General features: G+C 40.8%; 1 protein-coding gene across 4 annotated transcripts in view; it reads left to right on the forward strand.

Annotated features, from left to right (window-relative positions):
- The first annotated feature begins 2,043 nt into the window (after window positions 1-2,043).
- The window catches only part of tmem94 (transmembrane protein 94), a 36,557-nt gene continuing 18,425 nt past the window's right edge, over window positions 2,044-20,175 (forward strand). The window contains exons 1-12 of one of the 4 annotated variants that reach the window (XM_051416736.1): window positions 2,044-2,167; window positions 4,492-4,906; window positions 11,714-11,833; window positions 12,829-12,956; window positions 13,732-13,868; window positions 14,415-14,620; window positions 15,633-15,784; window positions 15,863-15,965; window positions 16,095-16,181; window positions 16,305-16,421; window positions 18,336-18,392; window positions 18,807-18,836. In XM_051416736.1, the coding sequence (XP_051272696.1) occupies window positions 4,883-4,906; window positions 11,714-11,833; window positions 12,829-12,956; window positions 13,732-13,868; window positions 14,415-14,620; window positions 15,633-15,784; window positions 15,863-15,965; window positions 16,095-16,181; window positions 16,305-16,421; window positions 18,336-18,392; window positions 18,807-18,836 (1,161 nt within the window). In that variant the 5' untranslated portion in view covers window positions 2,044-2,167; window positions 4,492-4,882. Of the gene's footprint in view, window positions 2,168-4,491; window positions 4,907-9,328; window positions 9,435-11,713; window positions 11,834-12,828; window positions 12,957-13,731; window positions 13,869-14,414; window positions 14,621-15,632; window positions 15,785-15,862; window positions 15,966-16,094; window positions 16,182-16,304; window positions 16,422-18,335; window positions 18,393-18,806; window positions 18,837-20,175 lie in introns of those variants that run through there. The other 3 variants (XM_051416739.1, XM_051416738.1, XM_051416740.1) reach the window with 3 other exon arrangements.

A 20,175-nucleotide genomic window follows, 5' to 3' on the forward strand; every position in this document is an offset into this window, starting at 1 on the left:
TAGAGAGGCGGGGCTAATCTGTTTTCGCCGTCCAGACGACTCCGGGCAATCCGGCATTTTCGGATTTTCCCACTCTGGGACCCGTTTCCAAAAAATATCGTTTTCACACCCCGAAAACGCCGTATCCGTCTGGACGCGAGGCCGATACGATAAAGTACTTATCCAGATTCGAGAAAAACGTATTCGTGAGGACAGGCCCTTAAAGTTGAGGCAGAGCAGTCAGAGGGCATCAAAGGGAAACAGAGACAATACTCTCAATAAAATATGACCAACCAAAATCTGTGTATGAAGTTGTTTTGTTTTTGTATAGCAAGTTAATCAGTGTGGCTCAGGCCCCAAAGACACTATGCTCCAGTATGTATAATTTGTGATTTGTGGTCTGGTGATCAAATTTAGTGCCCCATAATACTAGTTTCAGCAGAATCTGTCAATAAAGTTATAACATTTTGTTTTTGTACAGTAAGGCCCATGAACAGTCAGTGGTAAGGTCTGACTTCATGCCTTTTGGACATGGATGTATAATTTAGAACTGGACCCAAAGATGGCATGTATTCAGTCCAATGGGAATTACTCTCCTGTTGCATAAGCCAAAAAAGTTTCTAGCTTTTGGGTTTACATCTGAGGTATGCAGCCCACTGAATATCAGCAGCATCTCACGCTGGCTCCGCCTGTGAGTTCCTGCTCGGCCCATATATGAGAGCAACCCATCTGAGTACTTTGGCTGACACTGTTTCTGTCGTTAAGACACTTTATTTTTCTGTTTTGGTCATCTGTTCAGTGTGACGTTACTGTTAACGAATTCCATTGCTGTGGCGAAGGGCAACCACCATTTGTGTTTATTAATCAACCTTTTACTATGAGCTGAGAGAAGTAGAAAACAGGTGGATTTTATCTCCACTTTCTGCATTACTTTATGCTGTTTACAGGGTTCACTATTAGAAGAAAGGTCAGCTGAGTTTAGGTGAATTATTACAGTTAAAATACCCTCTGCTCCACACTGTCAAACCAAACTCTATTTCAAAAGCAGCTGTTCTATGGTACGGCCATATTTCTTAACAGTGGAAACTGTGCTTTTTCAGTGCTTCATATTTAAGATGCTCATTACAAGTTGTTCCGCTATTAAAAGTTGAATCTGGTCCGGTATTAAAAGGTGAATTATTATCCTAAAGTGATAATAAACCAGTGTGGAGGATTTAGTGGCATCTAGTGGTGGAGTTGCACATTGCAACCAACTGAATACCGCTCCAAGCATGTAGGAGAAACTACAGTGGCCACCAGGGTTTGGTTGTTCCATTCTGGGCTACTGTAGAAAGGCAGTAAAGCTGTAAAACGTCTCATTCTAAGGTAACAAAAAAACACAATTCTTATTTTCAGGTGATCACACATTAATGAAAACATACCTATGAATATTATATTCAGTGTATGCCAATAGATTCTCCTAAATGTTACACACTGGACCTTTAAGTTAATTAAGAGAACTAGTTTTCATATTTTATCCATAAGTCCTCTCGGGTTTCCTGCTGCATTCATTGTCAAATGGGACAAACAGGTAGAACAGGAAACACAGTACAGTTCACTATTAATCACTTATTTCAGATCATCACATATTGAACATCATGTCATCGCGTAATTTCCGGATTTTTGTTTGTGTTTAACAATGCAATATTCTTCATGCTGTAAAAGGTTTACTTCGGGAGATGTTGCAATATGAAAAAGCAGATAAATAACAGGCTATAGAAAACCTAGTAGCGCCTACTTCATAATAGTGTGTCACAGCTGCTTACCATTAATATTTATAATAGTTGTAATTATAGATATTATATTATTACTAATATATCGTTATTAAGTTATTGTCGTAATAGCTCAATATTATAATGACTGAGCATCGTGGATTGGTAGCTACTCCTCAGGGTAGATTGCAGGTTTCCTATTTCAAAATAGAACCGTAAACAATCTTAAACCATATAGCTTCGCCCACTTTGGTTTCAGCCAATCAGAGCACAGAGTACTCTAGCGCCGTCCAATCACAACACACAACTCCTTCTTCCAGGCTTAACGCTCCCCAACATGGCTGCTGCGGAACAGTGAATGGTCAGGAGTACATTTGTATTCGAGAGAAAAAGCACAATTTAAAAGGAATTTAACAACGACCTTAAAATTACAAAAGGTGAGTTCGAAGACTAATGCTGATAATGGACGGGCTGTGTTGTTATGGCGAATATTGCTACAGCGTAGGTCCAGTTAGGTCGAGGCGTCTGTTAGCATCTGCCTTTGACATCAAGGGAAGGGGACGTCTATCGTTAGCCGCGGTGCCAGACGCTCGGTACAGCGAGGACGATAACATAAACTCCCATTTAAACTTTTTTTTTTACCCCTAATGTTGGTAGGACTGTTACATTCCACTGGTGAAAACAATGGCTCATGATATGTTGTCAATTTAAGGATACACGCTTAAAAACGTTACGCCGGCCAACGCGAGCTGTCATTTTCGACCTTTGGGGTAACGTTCAGCTTCTCTTGTTCAGAGAGTCGTTCACCGAAATAACACCGTGATTCATGGGCAGTAGTGTTAGCTAGCAGTTGCAATGTTATTATGTCTCTAGCTAGAGGTGGTGGTGTGCAGTACGGTGAAGACTGACTGTTATATTACATTGGTAAAAGATTTCCAGCCGTTTTACGCTAGTTAACTCGGGTAACGTTACTTTTGTTGAAAGGGAAAGTCACATCTCAGATTGATGGCTCTGTCTAGTTAATGCACGGACATTTACATTAAAATACACGTTTAAAGGCAATTTCTACACTTTATTTTAGCACTGTCAGTCCTATTTTTATTTGCAAGCGACCTATAGGTGGAAACAAATCCAGTGAAAGCTGCTCGTCCACCAAGGATTAGCTCACTATGTTTACTTAGCTAGTAGTAGTAGTAGACCTGTTTGTATGGAAACTTATTTCCGCCAATGGCATTCAAAAAGCATCCTGTAAGTTATTATGAGAAAGTTAAAATAACGACTTATTATCTCAAAATAATGACGTAGTGTCTCAGTATAATGAGAATCTTTTTCACTCTTTTGAATTATTATCTCAAATAATGACTTGGAGTCAAAAATAATGAGAAACTGTCTCAATATTTGGACTTATTATCTTTTGAGATACTAAATCAATATTTTGAGAAGGTTTCTCATCATAATGACTTACAGAATCCTTTCTTGCCCCGTCACATTGGCCGAAATGGACTTCCATATGTTTGGGAAAGTATGTCACCCATGCAGTAGTAGTCAGGTCCGGAAAAACCTGAGGGTCCTATTGTTGTTCACACTGTCACAATATTAGTAACATCTTTGCTTTTCCTACTATAACAAGGCTAAATGTTTGCTGTGAAGAACGTCTATTGTTAGAGACAGCTCGGGACATTTTGAAACGATTACTGAAATACACACACCCCATACTGCGCTTCTTTAAACAATAAATGTGGCTGAAGGATTAACTTGTATCCTGCTTAACATTACTTGCATTATCCACAAGTGATGGCAATTTTAGCTATCTAAATGTCCATACTGGAGTGCTTGCATTAAATTACTGTTGAGTACTTGAGTTTATGTGAAAAAAATAACATAAATGTTAGACTAGGGACCAAAGTGAACTCCCAAGTGAAATGCACTGGGGTTAGTGTTATCCTACCTTTCTGTTGTGCTGACTGTGAGACGACACTGAGAAAAACTGTATCCACAAACATTCAGACTTTGTAATCATTTTGGCTTGTAAAAAAAGCTGTGTCTGGATTACTTTTTTATTTGCAGCCACCTTGGCTTTCGTCTCTGTAAGAATATGTATCACTAACTCATGCTGTCACATTTAAGTGAATTGGCCAACAACGGAAAACACAATCGAATGATGCGTGACTGAATACTCTGAACGTTGTCTGCCAAACTGAGTACTTGGGTACTCATGCCCATCCCTATGACCTACACCCCTTCGCTCCCTCCGACAGGACTGTTTTTGGGTGTAATCTTAACTCGAACGGTCTTACTTTGTAGTCGGTGCACCCTCTCACCCTTCAGCCGGTCCGGCTCTTTTCTCCTCTGTTTGGCTGAGCACTGTCAACTCTTTGCCAATGGAGACTGCTGACTCTGGAGTTCACTGGGGTTTTTTTTGTGCCAGAGGAAGCTGCTTATGTGGTCAGAGTGAGTGGAGAGCCCGGTGTCAGTAGATTCAGGGCCTCGGTCTGCTTTTCAATAGAGCTGTTATGCTAACATGTGGGTGCTCTCGCTGTAGCCTCAGCACTGCACAACATGACAGCATTAGAGCTAACTGTAATTAAGAAGAGCTGATGCGGTAATAGTAAAGCCTGCCAACCATGATGATATTTAACAATCAGTGCCTTAATTAAACCTGGCCTACATTGCAATAGAGTGCTGCAATGTAGGTCAGTGTAGGTCATTCCAGTTAGACTTGTTTTTTAATTGATTTGTGTATTTTGTCATTTATCCACAGACCTCTACATGAATGTTATAAAGAGGATCCCTGTGCTGCACCTGAGCGACAGTTAATCCTCCAACCAAAAACCCCATATCCCACAGTTCCCTGCTTCTCTTGGCTGGTCCCTGCAGGTGTGGGCGTGCCTCCTCCTGTCACACTGGCAGAGGAGGCGGGGCAGGAGGTGTTGCCAGGTGGGGGACCAAGGCTGCACCCGCCTGCCTTCTCCATCTTCCTCCGTCCAAATCCAACCCACTTGATCTGGAGCTCCCACAGGAAGGCTGAGAGTGATCCGAACCTCGAGTGCGTGCCGTCCACATTTGGACACCTGCAGAGCTGCACTGACAGGGCTCTGCCAGGTGGCGTTGGCTGGTTGAGGAGCAGAGCATGTTGAGTGGTTGTGGTTGCCATGGAGCTGCAGGATAAGAAGCAGGTGAGGTTGGTTGCTTAGTTCAGCATCTGCTTGTGTAACTTAAATGTCCCTGAGGTGGAGAGCTGTTTACAGATCGGATAGGCCTCCTGGGATTTACCCTACCCTGAGGGGAGTGCTTAGCTATGCTGCAGCATCATCATCTTCATGCTTCTTTTGTGGTACTCTTCAGGGAAAATGTATTTAATTTCCTAATGCACATGTGCAAAAAGATATCGTATTGCCTAAAAGTCCCTCTATCTATATATATATATATATATGTGTGCGATTGCGCCTTGTTTAGACGAGTATTGACGATCATGAGAGTAGAGCTGGAACAATATTATACAAATAATCATTTAGTCGTTTGAAAGAAAAATGAGCTGGCTATTCTGATCGATTAACTGATTCAGTAATTTTTCAAGCAAAATTGCCAGAACATCCACGGATTTCAGCTTTTTTTCAGCTCTTTTAGAGCTCTAGACGATTCATTGAGAAAATGAGTGGCAGATGAATCAATAATGAAATGAATCATTAGCTTCAGCACTACACGAGAGAAAGGGTTTGGTTGTCGTTCTAAAATGGTCCTCGAAAATTTTGATTAGATTTCGCAATATCTACAACTAGCCAATCAGAATGTGGTATGAAATTACACAACGCCAGTGACGTGCAGTGAACCTGTAACATTGCTGTTGCCAACAGGGAATTTGAAAAGTTGACAGTTTATGACCATTTAGTATTGCAGTGCATTCAAAGAACTCTTTTAGAAAGACCAGAGACACAAGGAATTATTAAAATAATAATAATAATGATGATGATAATGATGACTTTTTGACAATTTAACACAAAAAATTATGGAAGCAGCTGTGGGACAAATGAAAAGAGAGAAGTCCAACCTTGCCTGCAGTCACACCTCCATACACCTGGACAGTCACTGCGTAAAGAGGGCGTGGATGTTTGATTGTCAGCCACTGATAAATACACATTTCCTCGTATTCACTTTTTCACACGCACTCTCATTGTCCTTGATCATTTCAGTCACACCTGTTCGAAGGGTCAAAAGCTCAAACCTCTGTAGTTAAACATATATGTGTAGGAGAGGCATTTCACTACTGGGCACCCGCTGGGTCAACATGACGCGTGTAGGAGCGGAAATGTGGCTGCCCCTGACCTATTGCTCAACACGCTTAAAGAAGAGCTTTCTACCTCTTCTATCTCAGTGCTCCCACCTATGTGCTGTGTTCTCTTATATAATCATTAACTCCTAACTGTACAGTCAGAAGAAGCATGTAGCAGCCCTCCTTCTGAAGGAGACATGAATGTCACAGAAGTCTTAGAAGTAGACTAGACCTCTCATTTTACACATTTGAATTATATAACGTGGTGTTGATTGATACAGTGAACATTTCAGCTGTATGGATTCCTATTTGTTTGGTTATATAATAAATTGTGAATGCATTAGTAAGAGGAAGGAGGAGTGTTCTTCAAACAGTTCTTGTCTACTGTGTTACAGAGAAAACAGTTGAGCAACACGCTGTATCACTATTTCTGCCCCAAATTCACCAGTTTATAAACAGTTTATGAAGGTGTCACCTAGCGACATTTATAAAGATGGACAGTTGTTCAAAAGTGAAGCAAAAGCATCTTGATCGCCCTCTGGTGGCTGCCTGCAGTATAGGTCATAAAGCCCGCTGCCTCCATGGGCCAAACTAAAAAATGAGTACATGTCAAATACATTTTTGTAAGAGGATTTCTGTCATTTTCGGGAGTTCTTAATTAAAATGTGTTATTATAATTAACCGATCAGGCAAATGGGTTAAAAATCTACTTGCGCAAATTAAATGTTTGCTTCTTTATTCAAAAAACAATTATTAGCGGTTAATTTTAACCGCAAACAAAGACCCAGTTAGCTGCTGCGCATGCCGTTGGCTCTTGTTATGGTACTCCAGCAATGTGTTCCATCTTGCTCTCAAAGTTGCAGCAAACTGCACAATACATAGTTGGAGTTTTGCCCGCACCAGGATATTTGAAATGTTTGCTTGCACTTCCGCTAATAAACTTTGTCTTTACCCACCACCATTTTCTTGCGAGTGCCCGATCAGTACTGAGCGTGTGGAACTCTCAACAGAGTTGAGAGTGAAGTGAGACGGCTCTCTCCTTAGCTACTTCTAGGGATGCATGATAACTTTTTTTTAAAAACAGATACCGATAACCGATAACTTTCAGCTTCTTAAGGCCGATAACACACACATATACATATATATATTCCAAAAGTTCAAAAAAAAAAAAAAAAAAAAAAAAAATATATATATATATATATATATATATATATATATAAAATTGATGCACTGACACAACATTTCTATGTAAACACAATCTGAAAAAGTGCATTCTTCAATAACAACAAATAAAATGTGCATAATGCACTGACACAAGTTACAGTTGTCTGTGTAAACAAACTGAAAAAGTGAATTCCATAGTAACAAAAAAGTTTAAATGATTTTGGCCCCTAGCTACTTCCATCATCAGCTGTGGAAAAAATTATGACACACTTGATGATGAGCCCACTTTTCCTTCCCCAGGTAAACACAGATGTAATGGGGTTTTGTCTGACATAATACATAACAATGGCATGGGCATGATGATTTTACATGTATTTTGCATACACTTATTATATCAGACAAAACAGTCTTACTGACTGTTAAAGTCACAAAATGTTTCAGTTTAACTCCTTAAAGACTTATCTGTGTTTGCTTAATTCCAATCTCAAGTCCCATTATATAGCGATAGTGTATTTTCAGTCATATCAGCCACACACATTTTTTACCTCTACCAGTTCTGTCTAGGCTTGCAAAGGGGCAGACATTTTCTGGTAAATTTCCGGAAACTTTCCAGACACTTTCCATGGAAAGATAATCTGGGAAATTTTGGAAACATGACAATTTGGAAACTTTCATGGGAATTAATGGAAATTAATGGGAAATTATGGGAATTCATGGGAATTTAGGAGAATTAACTGGAAAAGTTGAGTAATTCATACAATATTGAAATGTATTTTCTTTGTTTTTGTGCTACGTTGGTCGTTTTAATGTTAATATTAAATGCTCTTACACACTTGTTTACGGTGCTGCTTTAGTCCGGTCACCAATTTATGCATTGCACGGTGTTGCTGTGCGTGCAATACAATGTAAAGTTTTGTTTTCGAGCTGGTTTGCTAAATATGCTAATGTAGCTAACAATAACACTAGCCTGCCACTGCCCCTGGTGGCTCGAGACAAACGCCACAGCACTTGTTGAAATTGAAATAGGCGAAAATGGTTAAAATATTATTGAAATGTAAGACTTGCAATAACGGAATTACTTGAGATGTTAGTGTTTCTGTAGAAAAACATTATTATTTCACATTGAGCTTGTTTAGATGAGCCACACTCGGGCGGGGATTTACGAGACAAATGGATAGCACCATAAGTAGTACCCCAAACCATTGACCTTTAGCTTAACATATGACTGTAGCTAGCATGCTGCCTTTGATTTACTATGGCTATGGTTATGGTTATATGCATACAATACAATTAACCCAGATAGGTTAACAGCAATGGGTTATGTATTAACCCCCCCAAAAAAAAAGAAAAAAACTCCCATATTTTGAAAAATAAATGTTGGCAAGTATGTAGTAGCCTATGCTGATTACTGCGTACTACTGTACTACTACTACAAATATAGGGAGGACATTCAACTGAAGTTGCATTAAATCAGGTTGTTTTAAGCAAGATTATCCTGCAAGATGTTTCTTTTCAACTATGTAAATTCCCTGTTATAGACTTACAGTATTATAACAAACAATATTAAAAATATCAAGTTTATTCCCATTAATTCCCATTTATTCCTGTTAATTCCCATATATTCCCGTTAATTCCCACAGAAAGTTTCCAACTTTGAAAATTCCTGGAATTTTGCAACCCTAGTTCTGTCTGTTGCTTCTCTGTGTGCATCCTTCCATTATTGAAAAATATGCTAAGTTGGCAAGAGTGGAAAATAGCCTAACCAGGGTTATACAGGCCAGGTTGGCATTGTTCCTCTCATCAAAAGAGCCTTTTTTTCCTCCCCCCCCCCACTATGTCTGGCCTCTTTCAGCCCCCCTTACTCTCCCAGCCAGCTGTTGAACTGAGTTGAACTGAATGAGGCTCTGCCCATGCCAGAGAGACAGCCAGACTTGGTGTTTTTGAATTAAAGTCCAGCTGGCAGCGTGTGCTGACGCTGGGCTCTGTTGTCTGCAGCCCAGTGACGAGGGAAATTTGGGTGAGGTTTTGCAGCATCTCCAGCTCTCTCCTGACTGTAGCCATGAGCAGGCTCTCTCTCCAGTTAGGACTTCATTCACATCTTGGGAACAGGTTTCCGAAATGTAACGATTCTCGTCACGTAGCACAGCTGTAGTTAGACGCTGCCCTTGTAGCCCAGCAGCAGTAATACCGATTTTAGTGGAGCAGGGCAGAGCAGGGCCGTCATGGTGTTGAAGATGAGAGAGGGGATCTGCCTCAGGAAGAAGAGCAGTGTAAGTTGTCTCCTGCTTGTTCTGTCGGTCTGCAGCTGAACACATTCTCCTTAGTGACGGCTAAAGAAAATGTAATGCTGTATGTGTTTATGAGCGATACTGTCAAACAGATATACTGTAGTTAAGGCACGTCTTTCAGTGTCAGTAGTAGTGTTCGCATGTAATGCTGTTGATTTGTTGGCGATCATCCAAGGTTAATCAGGCTGTAGGCAAGGTCTGCTTTACTAAGGCTGCTCAGGCTCCTGCGTGTTTACGTCTGTCTAGAGGATTTTTATTGAGGCTTTGTTACTCTGGGGAAATGGGGAGATATTTATAGTTTGGCTGTGTGGGATGTAGAGCTTGAAAGCTGAACCCTGTGTGTATGTGTGTGAGTTTTCATTTTTGTGTATGTCTTTCTGTTCAGTGTATGCGCAGACCTTTGCAGACACACACATCCTCACAGTGACATGGGGAGTTCACATTAGATATGACTGTTTCCCTTCCTTCCTTTATTGTAAAGCGTTTTCTTTTTTACGCAGCTATTTTGGTTTAAGTGTGGGCTAAGGTAGCTCCATATGGAGAAAATGTGATGTATGATGCATTTGTTAGACAATATGAAGGCAACAATATTGATAGGAAATGAATCGACAGCCATTTATCAAATGCAACATTATCTGGCTCCAGCAGCATTTCTCAGTTTTATATCTTTGTTAACTGAATGGCTTTCAAATCAGGATCTCAGACTTTTAGAGACTTCTCCATGGGAGAAATTGTGGAGGGCATTTTTCATAGGTTTCTTACATTTCATAGATCAAATGATGAATCTAATCTGTGTTTAATTGTACCTGGTGCAAATATGAAGCAAGATTGATGGCTTGTCATTGATGATTCCCTGTGTAATTCAAGTAAAATTACCATAACAGGGTGTCTTTAAAAAGTCTTAGAAAGTCTACAATATAATTATTTGAAATTTTGGCCTTTAAAATGTCTCAATATGATTTTTACAGGTCTTTAAAATTGGATTGGATGTTACTTGTATGACGTTGCATTTTTCAGTCTTGCTTTTAAAGCTGCAGTAAGAATTTTTTATAAAATAAAATGTTTTGTCATATCAGTACTATGCTGACATGAGACAGATAATTCAATTCAATTTTATTTGTATAGCGCCAATTTAACAGAAGTTATCTCAGGACACTTTTCAAATAGAGCAGGTCTAGATCTGAGAATGTAATGACATTTTCAAGAATTCAGCGGGCCTGAACGACAACAACCAGTCAGAGGCGAGAACAATCAACTATCGTCAAACTTTTGCAAATGGCTGTGAATGTGCTTCTAGTGACCGTCAAAGCTCCAGTGGAGTCTCTGTGTTTGCAGCATGGACACAGAGAGTCTGACAGCAGCTGCTCATGGCTGGTTAGCTCGTATGCTCTGCCTAGCGGCAGCTGGACTGCTGTCTTCCAACCCAAAGTGTCTTTATATCTTTCTCAGCTCTAATTGGTTGTTTTCAGCGCCGGTGGATTCTTGTTAATACCATTAGGAGCACTAGGAGGAGCCAGAGGAACCTGATTGTTTTACAGATTATCTGTCTCATGTACTACTGTCAGGAGGATATAGTGAAAGATTCAGCAAATATGACAAAAAGATATTTTTTATAAACGTTGCAGCTTTAAATGTGTATTGATTGTGCTGCAACAACTACAAAACAAAACAAAACTTCATGTCCATACTTTTTTGCCAGTATCGACGTCTTAAATTGAGTTACCATTTGGGAACTAAAGTCAGAACTGCCATCTTCACCACATGCATTCAGCGTGAGGACTAATGACTGCGGGCTGCAGGCTGCATATCATTAGTAGGTTTCTAACTAGTTTAAATACTTAATTGTTTACATCTGTGTCCACAAGCTAGCAGTCTTCTTCTTCCTTGCATTTTTTGACGCATCGCTGCGTTTCTCTGTGCTGTACCACCACCTATTTTGATACTAACAAGAATTGAAGAATGCCCTATCAATTTCTGAAATTTCAATACCAATTCATCATCAGTGTTAGTGCACCAATAAGCCAGCTGCATGTTTGTACCAATTGTCACTACTGCAGCTACAGTAGCTAGGAAGCTCATAAGTTCATAATGCTCATGTGGCAATGTCAGCAAAAACGTCACTTCAATGAATGAATTACTTTTACCATTTTACCATTTACAAGTGCTTGGAATTCTCTTGTCAGAATTGTTAATGCCTCTTTGTTTCTTTTGGGTAAAGAGTCAACTGGAGTGTGAATAGGTTGTCGTATTTTTTGTTGCAGGAAGAGGGTGCTGTGACTCTGGGCCTGTCCACTGGCCAGGCTCTGGTGAAGCTCCGGGACCAGCTCAACAGCCTACTGGAGCAGCACCAGAGGACTACACACAGACGAGCCTCTGCACAGGTAAACTTACACACTTATATCAGTGTTCTTATTTGAAGAGTAACTAAACACCAAAAACATTTTCTTCAGAACATGTATATGGGTATTTACTAATGTTGTTGATTGAATCAGGGCCAGATCTGGACATTTTATTGCATTTACATTTATTATTAAGTATTTGAGTTCCACATATTGTGTTATAAATATGCATGGTGACCACCCTCTAGTGGTTGAAACCCAGCTATTGCGAATTAAATTTTGCTGTTGCCTTATCTGAAGGCAGTTGTATATGGTGCCCCCCCCGCTCGCAGCTTTAAAACCTCTTCTGACTCTGCAGGCTATGGCCTAATGTATAGCCGTAGCCTGACACTACCCCAGAGACACTGGAGAATAGCCTCTCTGATCTGCTCACTTTGCTAACGTTACAACACAGGTATGACACAGAAACTTTTGCAAATGGCTGTGAATGTGCTTCTAGTGACCGTCAAAGCTCCAGTGGAGTCTTTGTGTTTGCAGCATGGACACAGACAGTCTGACACCAGCTGCTCATGGCTGGTTAGCTCGTATGCTCTGACTAGCAGCAGCTGGACTACTGTCTGCCACTCTAGCTGGTGTTATCTCCTGCGTCACACACTCCATAGCCACAAGGCCACTCCCCCTGCATCATTCTAGCAGGCAACTAGCAGAATCTAGGGGGTTTAGTTACACTTTAATTATAGTCACTCCCTAAACTTAAATCTTCATTCTGACCTAAAAATGCTATTTATTGTAAACCTAACCCTAAGCCTAAATTAGCTGATGTCATTACGTCCTTGCGAGGATGTTTAGTCCTCATGAGTGGGAAAACAGCAGGACACAAGTCACATAGAAAGCGATGTGTTCCACACAGCCTTGATTCCAACCACTAATAGTAACCCTGATTATTCTTTAAATAAATCTGTCACATGTTCGATGTCTTACATAACACACTGCATATTGTTTTGCTCATGCCTTGTTGTCTTGTCACGTTTTCATAGGAACAATGGGCGAATAGCTTTCTTTACCATGGCAACCGTCACTCCTGTCTCCATTGGCCAGGAGCTGCCCTCACTCTACTGGTGGTGCTGGGACTCTTCTGTTGTCATGGCAGCCAGCCAAAGGGCAGGTAGGTGTCTTTTAGCTGAACCGTCCTGTTCTGGAACATCTATGATGCTGTACGTGCAGCATCAGTAAAAATGTTGGTGCACGGCAGGGAAGATTAACATAGTTTCTTTGTCCTTGAAGCTTCGACAATTGCCAGCAGGTTGAGAAGATATTTCCCCACCACCATCATGTCAGAAGCTACTTTATTCAACAGTTCCACCACCATTGTTGTAAAAGTAAATTCTTTTTAAACTAGGTTCACACAAGGCTTTCTGAAATGCCACATATTAAATCCTGATGTCAAATAGATATATAAGAACAAGCTAAGGAGGTCTCTGTGTCCCCAGGTCTGGAAATGCTGCTGTCACCTGAACTGTATCATTCTCATGAAAAATAATCAACATGTTCAAGTTGAACAGAAGTGATAAAATGTAATTACTCAGCAGCAACACAAACACCAGCTGTCGTTGTTCTTGCTGTCTGCCAAGGCCATCTCACACTTGGATGGACTGTTCTTCTCTCTGATTAAACATGGATACTAACTGACCAATTTAAACACTCATTTAGATTGAATTTGGATACATTTCTATACAATTATAGAAGTGCTGGTTCCTCAGAAGGCATCAGTTAAAATCCCTTTTAGATTTATTTGGTGTAGCTTCAAGTAAACTTTTTATTATTATTCATTATTTTTTTTATCAAGCTATTAAAGATAATCGAGAAATGTTTCTCTAACTGTGCTGGACCCTGTTGAAGACTGATTTTTTCTGTTTCATTTGTCCTTTCCACCTCCACAGTTCTGGTATAGAGCTGATGAACGCCGCAGCCCTCCTTCTCCTCTTCCTGCTGAACCTGCTGCTGGTCGGACGTCAGGAGAGGCTGAAGAGGAGTGAGATGGTCCGCCGCCTCAAGGGCATCATCACTCAGCTCAGTGGTGAGTCAGGCTTGTGGACTGTGCACTGGAGGAATTATGGCATTTTTACTTCCTGTACAAGATAATCTCTGTTTATCTGTAATGCTTGAGGAAGTCACTGTCCCTCACTTCCTCATTAGCATTGCAAAAGCATTGTTGTTGCTGACTCGAGTAAAATGTGATTTTTAGTTTTAAGGGTCTCGGCTATGCATAAAAATACATACTTTTTGATCATTTCGAACCAATACCTGTCAGAACCAGGTCTCAGGGGGGCATCTCTGTGCTGACAAGATTAGCGACTCAAGTATCGACGTTGAAATGAATTTGCGCTTGTCCATTTGGTTAAATAGTATCATTCATAATCAACTCTCAGGATGTCTAGGGTCGATCTGCAAGAATGGTGTCAGGCATTTTTTTAGTTCATCAACGAGATTACCCCAGTGTGAGCTGTAACGGAACTCTGGATACCAGCTGTCCAAAATGTCCTTCTGCTCTCTGTTTAAACTCTGCAACCTTTTCTTCACTGATCACATTTGACTGAACTGCACCTTAACTTTCTTACTCCAGACTATCTGTCAGGGTGTGTGGGGGAAGTGCGGTGGTCTCCATCCCTGTACCCTGATCTGTACACACCCACGTCTCCATCGTGGTCCCTCCACTGGACCTACCGCGACTCCCAGTTGGTTAACCTGCCCGTGAGTCTGCTGGTGGAAGGAGACATCATCGCTCTGAGACCTGGCCAAGAGGCGTTTGCATCCCTTAGAGGCATTAAGGTAGATACTCTTACAGTGTATGTACACATGCACCTTTTTTAAAGATGCTGAGGGAATATAAATTGTGACATGAGGAAAATGTGCAGAAATAGTTTTGTACTGAATGAAGAGAATTTGATTCCACCACAGCGACTCATAAGCTCCCTCGTCTGGCACAAAGTCATCAAACAATACACCTCTGATCATATTGAGTACATTGGGATTTGCTATTATGGCTGTGTTCAGTATCAGTATTGTACCGTTTCGAATTCACCTAATTCAACTTTGTCATTTAAATTTCACTTGTAGATGTTCTCTATCTCTAAATGTATACAGGCATGAGCCTTTGTCAGACTGAGTTGAAATAAACAGGGAAAACACTGTGGTTCTGTTAAGCTTACTTTGGTAATAACTGCAATAACTCTTTGCTGTTAAAATATGTCTTTTGGGAGAGAAGTTTGTTTTATGAGAAATTCAGTTATTAGTTATTTGCCCTAGATAGTCTTTTGGAATTGATATCAAATGTGAATGAACTGGTATTGGTCCAACACAAGCACACTAATACACATGTGCATCCTCAAAACCGTGTGGCTGATAGACAATAACTGGTCATTTCTGTTCCACGTGTGCGTCGTAGACTAGTAGCTCCAACAGTTAATCCAATAATTGATTAGTAGTCAACCATTTTGCTTATAGATTTGAGCAATTAAAAAGCAAGTAAAAATTCTGTAATTCCAGTTCTTTAAATGTGAATATTTTCTGCTTTCTTTAGTCCTCTCTGACAGTAAACTGTATATTTTTGGGTTGTGCTAATGAATTAATGAATAGTTGGTTGCAGCCATAGGCATAAATCGACTATTTTGACAGATATTGCTTGGGTCATGGGGCGTACCAAACCAAGGAAGGCGCATACCGAAGTCCTGTACCGGATGTTTTGGGACAAACACACGTACCATAACACCCCTGCTTAGTACAGAATGACCCATTAAAACTATATTTTTGGGTGACAGGCTTAATCTGTTTTTCTCCTCAGGATGACGAGCACATTGTGTTGGAGCCAGGAGATTTATTCCCCCCATTCTCCCCTCCCCCTTCCCCACGAGCCAATGAGAAGAGAGGACCCCAGAGCCCCCAGCAACATCGTCTCTTCAGAGTTGTCCGGACCCCAGTGCTGGACATAGTCAGGTAGGGAACTCGCTCATGTTGAGAAATTTTTGTGTGGCCTTTCTGGGTTGGTGAGATTCTTTCATCTTCTCCCAACAGGAACAGTTTGGAGATGGCGTTGGCTCGACCAATCACGGTGCTCGATAACGAGAGGTTTACAGTGCAGTCAGTTATCACCAAGCTAGTCTGTCCTGTCGTGCTGGTGAGCAGTTAACATAGAGCTTCTAAGTCTAAAACAGTTTGGGATTGCATGTTCTCTAATTAAAAGGACCCCAGATGTAATGGGTGCCACCTTTAACCTTACTGCTATCTTTCTGTTGTCTCCCTTTAGGTGGCCTTCCTGCTAGTAAACACTATCCGCTATTTTTGTGACGCACCCAGCCTCACCCCTGCCTGCTACAACTTCTTTCAGCTTCAGGTACAATCATCCAAAACTATAAATGTATAGCCAGACCGAGGTGTATGCACGCTTTTCTATTTTTAGTGAGACTTTATTTTATACTTTATGTTGGTCATAAACATTGCAAAATTGTATTTGCAGTTAATGGGTGTTCTGCCCATCTTGCCCTTGCTCTTCCCTGTCATGTGGGTGCTGTTGAATGCCTTCGGAGAGGCAAGGGTCCTCGCTGAGTTCAGCCGCGCATCACCAGCTGGTCTGGTGAGACACACACACACACACACACACGCACACGCACACGCACACACACCACACCACACAAAAAGCTTTGTGAAAAGAAAACTTCAGTTACTAACACAGAGGATTGTGTTATATGTTTTAACCAATACATACAGACTTACACTGTAGGGTTAGACTGATACCCTAGTTCGATTCCACATTAATAGGTCAGTACCCCCAGCTTTAATATGCTATTAAACAGTGTGATCATTAATTACATATTAGACATATTAAATTGATCTGTGTTACACAGGTGCTCTATGGGAAGGCCTTAATTTGCGTTATATGTCCACCGGCTGTGTTGCAGCATCATCAAGGCTCAGCTCTGTCCTTTTGGTATAGAAAATGTATTTACAGAGAAGCAATTGTAGGAGCCATCTTTTGTCTGTTTTTTTTCCTATTTGTTTTTTTGTTCCCTTGTTGTACAAACAAGGTGGAAAAACCATTGGAAATAATTGTTTGAACATTGTAAAACTTTTCAATATCAGTTTTGTTGTCCCTACTGTCCGTGTGTTCACATTAAATCAGCATTAAATGTTCAAGCAGACTTACTGCTATTGTACTATAATAGAAACACCACTGTGATCGAATAAGTACAAACTTCAAAATACAGTCTTTGATAATGACCAAATAGTAATGACTAATCAAATCTACTAATGCATATTGTAAAAGTGAACAGAAATACTACATTTCTATGACATTTACAAGTCAGACAGTATATGGACAATTCCCATGCTTCACTGATATGATGTGTCTGAGTCATAAATAAGCTGCACAGCTCACTAGCCAGTGGACATTAAACCAACTCCGCAGGCCATCTGAACCATGTGCAATGGCCAACAGGATTCCACATATAGTTTGATCTGCAAATTCTTGGGCAGTACCACATTTGGCTCTGACTATAGCCCTCCATATTGGATTTTGCACTGATACAATGACTGAGGTGTTAAAGGTGTTTATATCCATGTTGGGTAAACAATGTTGGACCTTTTTTGTATACAGTCCCCCAACTTTAAGAGTACATTCAAAAAATGATCCTATATGTATGGACCAAGCAACCAAGAGGTTTTAAGGGGCAAACTTGACAGCCCCTTTTTGTGCTCCAATAACAGTTGAACAAGCCTCGGTCAACTTCAATCTCTCATCTTAAGTTGGCTAATGTTAGCAAAACGCTAACTAGCTAACTAATCTACTTGATTGTTTGCTAACTAGTTTAATCAGCTAGCTAGTTTATAGTCATATATAGTCTAAAGTTAGCTAATGTTATGTAACTAGTTTACTAATGATTGATGTAAATTAGCTAGTTAGTTAGTGTGTGTTTTAATCATGCTAGTTAACATCTTCAAATGTGTGTGTCTTTTCAACATAGATGAGCTTAGCACATAGCATATCTAAGTACAGGACAGGAGGAAGTTGACCGAGGCTTGCTCAACTGTCATTGGAGCACAGAGTGAAAAGGGGCGGGACTTAGGAAGGAATAATTAAGCATCAGTTTATTTTGTGGAAGACCAGACCCCAATAAAGTGAAGGAACTTGCAAGTACCCTATCTTCAACTCAGAATCCCATAATGCATCTCACTCACTTCCAATCACCATTGCCCCCTTTAAATTGGGCTACAATTCTTTCACTGTTCAGTCAATAAGAATGTGAGCACTGTTCAGAGCCCTAACACACCAAGACAACAGCCTGTCTTTGGGATGTTGCCGAGTGTCCATGCTGGCTATTGGCACCTGCAATTCAGAAATATTGATAGTGATCTTAAAACTCACATCAGTCTAACCCAAACACACTAACACTCACATGTACACTCACATGTTCACACACAACACACACACAGAGGAGACGCAGCGAGGGGTCTCCCTCTGTGTTTTAACTAGACTCTTCTCTTGCCCCAGCTTGCTAAGTTCTCTGAGGACACTCTAAGCAGCTACACCGAAGTGGTTTCCTCCCAGGTATAACCTCTCGCTGTCTCGCTCCCCTCTCCCCTCTTCCACTCGCTTGGCTCCCAACTCCACCTGAACCCGCCTGTCTTCACTCGCTCGCTGTCCTCGCCCTTTGCAACTCCCTCTCTGGAACCTCCCCCCCCCCCGTACACAGCTCTCACGACCCTCCCACTCCCGCCCCCTTCACCTTCAATCTCCATTACATCTTTGATTTCTACACCGTGGAAATCTTTATGGACATCTTATGATTCAGACCACCTCTCTGATTCTCCATGTGTTCACTACATTTTCTTTCTTCATTTTTGTTGCTTTAATACGAGCACTTTGCTTTGCTTTTCGTTTTTTAATTCATCTTGCACGACGTGTTATTTTCTCTCCTTTGACTCTTTGGTTGTTGGTCACTCTTCATCTGTGGATTATCAGTCAACACGTCTTGACCGAGCACCTGTGGATGTAAGTTACGCTCAGATGCCTCCAGTCATCTTTGACATGTTATCAATCAATGTCTCTTTAAGATTGTTTTCTCACCTCATGGATACAGCTTTTTTGTTTCCACAACCTCTCACAGATCCTAACCAAACTCAATCATTGTGCCCCATTGTTGCTGGGCTGTAATGCTCAAAGGAAAACTAAGCAAATCGGTAGTCATCAGTAGACTGCCACGAGTCTGTCCTTCTGAAACCATCAGGGTTTTGTCTCTGGCTTTGGCATTGCTTCAGATGAATACATAGCAAGTGTTATACATATAGGGAAGAGATGATCCTGAGAGGGACTTCCACTTGAATCTGTGCCTGACCTTCCACCTCTGCTTGTCTGCCTGCACTGCATGACGGGAAATCAGGCCCAAAATGGCCCCATGCTGATAATTCTCTCGGGTTTTCATCTCCTTGTGTCCTTTCCTTATCTCCTTTGGAATCATAGTGAGTAGTATTTTTGACTATGTCACAGCATCAAATGCTGATTAAAATCTGTATTTGGCAGATCAGTTGGTAAAAGGCACTCACTGTACTGGCTGTCATCCTATAAACTGCTAGTATTGTGAATGCTTTTGGTTTGAACAAATTTTGATCTTAACCATTTTAAAACTTTGTCCCTGCTGGACACTGACTGGACTGAGCCAATCACATCCAACATGCCCCTGTTGCAATTCTCTTCACAGGGTAGTAGTGTGCAACATTTCCATCTCTGCTGTCTGGATGGTTTATTTTCTTAATTGTTTGAAACAGTTCCAGTCACTTGTGTCACAGTGTGGTATTGCTGTGTGATTTTACATTCAGCTGGTAAAAAAATCTTCTTGGACTCATGTATGTACATTAGGGATGTAACTAACATTTTTTGGACAGTTGAGCCAGCCTCAGTCAACTTCGTCATAATGTGGTTGTCTTTTCAACATAGATGAGCCTAACACATAACATATCTGTATACAGGGAAGGAGGTAGTTGACTGAGGTAATAGGGGTCAATTTGCCTCACACCCCTTCTTTAGGGGGTAACGGCAAATACATTGTCTATCAATGACAAATGAAAGTAAATCAGTTAAGAAATGTAATAATAAGATGCTCCCCATAACTTAAAATCTCGTTTCATAATAATCCAGTTGAGACATTTTTCAGTATTAAAGTAATCAAGGAGATTGTTGTCTGTATGTCCATGTTAAATGTGCAAACAGAAACTGTTGGATACAGACAGTAGCTTTGTGTTACATCCCTAATGAACATCTTTCTTTGGTGCACCAGCCCTTGGCCAGAAAGTTCAGTTTGGATGCTGTCTGATAAAGAGAGGAGGCAAGGAAG

The sequence above is a fragment of the Dicentrarchus labrax genome, unplaced genomic scaffold (genome assembly GCF_905237075.1).
Source record: "Dicentrarchus labrax unplaced genomic scaffold, dlabrax2021, whole genome shotgun sequence".
Taxonomy (NCBI): Eukaryota; Metazoa; Chordata; class Actinopteri; family Moronidae; genus Dicentrarchus; species Dicentrarchus labrax.